Below are 1,684 nucleotides of genomic sequence, written 5' to 3'. Positions count from 1 at the left end.
GCCCCTGGTCCCACCACTCGAGTCCCGGCCGCCTTCTCGGACAGAGTGGGGAGTGGGCCTGCGCCCCCGCAAGCCTACGCCCAAGATCTGGCCGCCTGTCCCCGCCCCCACGGAGCCTGCCCACCTCCGAGCCCCGCCCGGGCATTCCTCGGGCATCCCCAGGAATGCCCTGCATCCTCTCCCCTGACCAGCCATGCACAGCCCGAAGTCCTGCTCCCCTGGCAGCCCTCCCCAAGGCCGAGTTCAGAACAGGCTTTGCCCTCCGGGGTACAGCTCTGAAATTCCAAGCTGGGGGCAGGGACTCAGCCCCAACAGCCCATCCTCACCTCCAGTTTGGCAAACTTCTCTGCCTTGTAGCAGGCATATTCCGCATTGATCAGTTTTGTCAGCAAAAATTCCTGGAACTCGGGCCCCTGGGAGCCCCCCGTGTGGAGAAAAGAAAGGGGGAGGGGGGTCAGGCGAACAGAGACAGGAGCTGAGCCCTCTGTCCCGGGCTGGAGTCCCCCGAGCCCCAACTGCTGGAGCCCAGAAGTCGCCCTCTTCACCCCAGGGCACCTCCTTGGGCTCAGCTCCCCAGCCCAGGCACCTGTGAGGGCCCCTGTGCCCTTCATGGCTGCCCACCCCTCAGGAGAGCAAACCCACAGAAGTCAGGGGCTGGGTCGGGCTCCCCGACTGCCTCAGCCTGTGGGGGACTGAAGCCAAGGCTCTAAGTGTGGCTTCTGGGAGGAGAGAGACATGTGCCCCCTCCCTAGACATTTGAGACGAAAGAAGACTCATTGTCAAAAAGATAACAGAAATGAGGAAGGGCCAGAGTCTGCTACGAAACATGCAAAAAATGTAAAACAATGACATAGTTTGTTCTGTGCCTTTGTAAATAAAGGTCAGTGTTTATCAAGATAAACAGAAAAGCCAGGCCCCAGGTGCACAGCTAGGGGAGCCCAGCTGCCCTGGCACACAGAGGGGCCAGGACCTAGTATGGCAGAATGTGGGTCCCCCTCTCAGCACCCACCAATTTGGTCCTGCCCATGACAGGGCTGGGCAGCCTCTCACCTTCCTGAACACAGCAGGGTCCGGGAGCGGGGGCCCAAAGAAGGGCACGTCATCTCTGGCCGTGACAGAGACCTGGAAGGGAGGGCACCAGTCCCTGTGGGGTCCCCACACCCGCCCTTAATTCACCTCCTATCCCGTCCCATGCTGGACACAGGGCCTGCTCCTTGGTGGGGGATGTTCAGTGGCTGCTGATAGAGTGACTGAACCCCAGGATCTCAGCTCCTCCATCCTGGGCCCTGAATTTGAGTGGTGGGAAGGGGTCTCAGGAGTCGTCGGGGATGATGAAGGGGGAGGAGGCTCACCTCTTTGAGAGGGGAGCTTTGGGGAGCAGAGAGGGCAGGATGGGAAGCCTCCATCATTGGAGCAAGAGTAGGACTTAGAGCCCTCAGGACAGTCCCCCTGTTTACAGGTGGGAAAACTGAGGCCTCATCCTGGGAGGCCCTGAGATCACCCACCTTATAGAGGGGGCCGCCGGGCCCCCCGCCCTCGGCCTGCACCACCACATAGGCGTGCAGGAAGTTGGACGCAATCATGTCAGGCACAAAGGGCGTGTTCTCATCCTGGAAGACCACAGCGACGATGTCATTCCCGATGTGCCGCTTTCGCTGCAACTGAGCACAGGGCCACGGCCTTC

General features: G+C 60.9%; 1 protein-coding gene across 1 annotated transcript in view; it reads right to left on the bottom strand.

Moving 5' to 3' along the window:
- RAP1GAP (RAP1 GTPase activating protein) overlaps positions 1-1,684 on the bottom strand; it is a 47,651-nt gene that overhangs the window by 11,288 nt on the left and 34,679 nt on the right. The window contains exons 13-15 of the mRNA XM_014534359.1: positions 1,506-1,661; positions 1,051-1,122; positions 305-413 (exon numbers count right to left, since the gene is read on the bottom strand). Coding sequence (XP_014389845.1) covers positions 305-413; positions 1,051-1,122; positions 1,506-1,661 — 337 coding nt within the window. The remainder of the gene's footprint in view (positions 1-304; positions 414-1,050; positions 1,123-1,505; positions 1,662-1,684) is intronic.

Source organism: Myotis brandtii, unplaced genomic scaffold (genome assembly GCF_000412655.1).
Source record: "Myotis brandtii unplaced genomic scaffold, ASM41265v1 scaffold129, whole genome shotgun sequence".
Classification (NCBI taxonomy): domain Eukaryota; kingdom Metazoa; phylum Chordata; class Mammalia; order Chiroptera; family Vespertilionidae; genus Myotis; species Myotis brandtii.
This window is presented reverse-complemented; position numbering and strand designations above follow the sequence as displayed.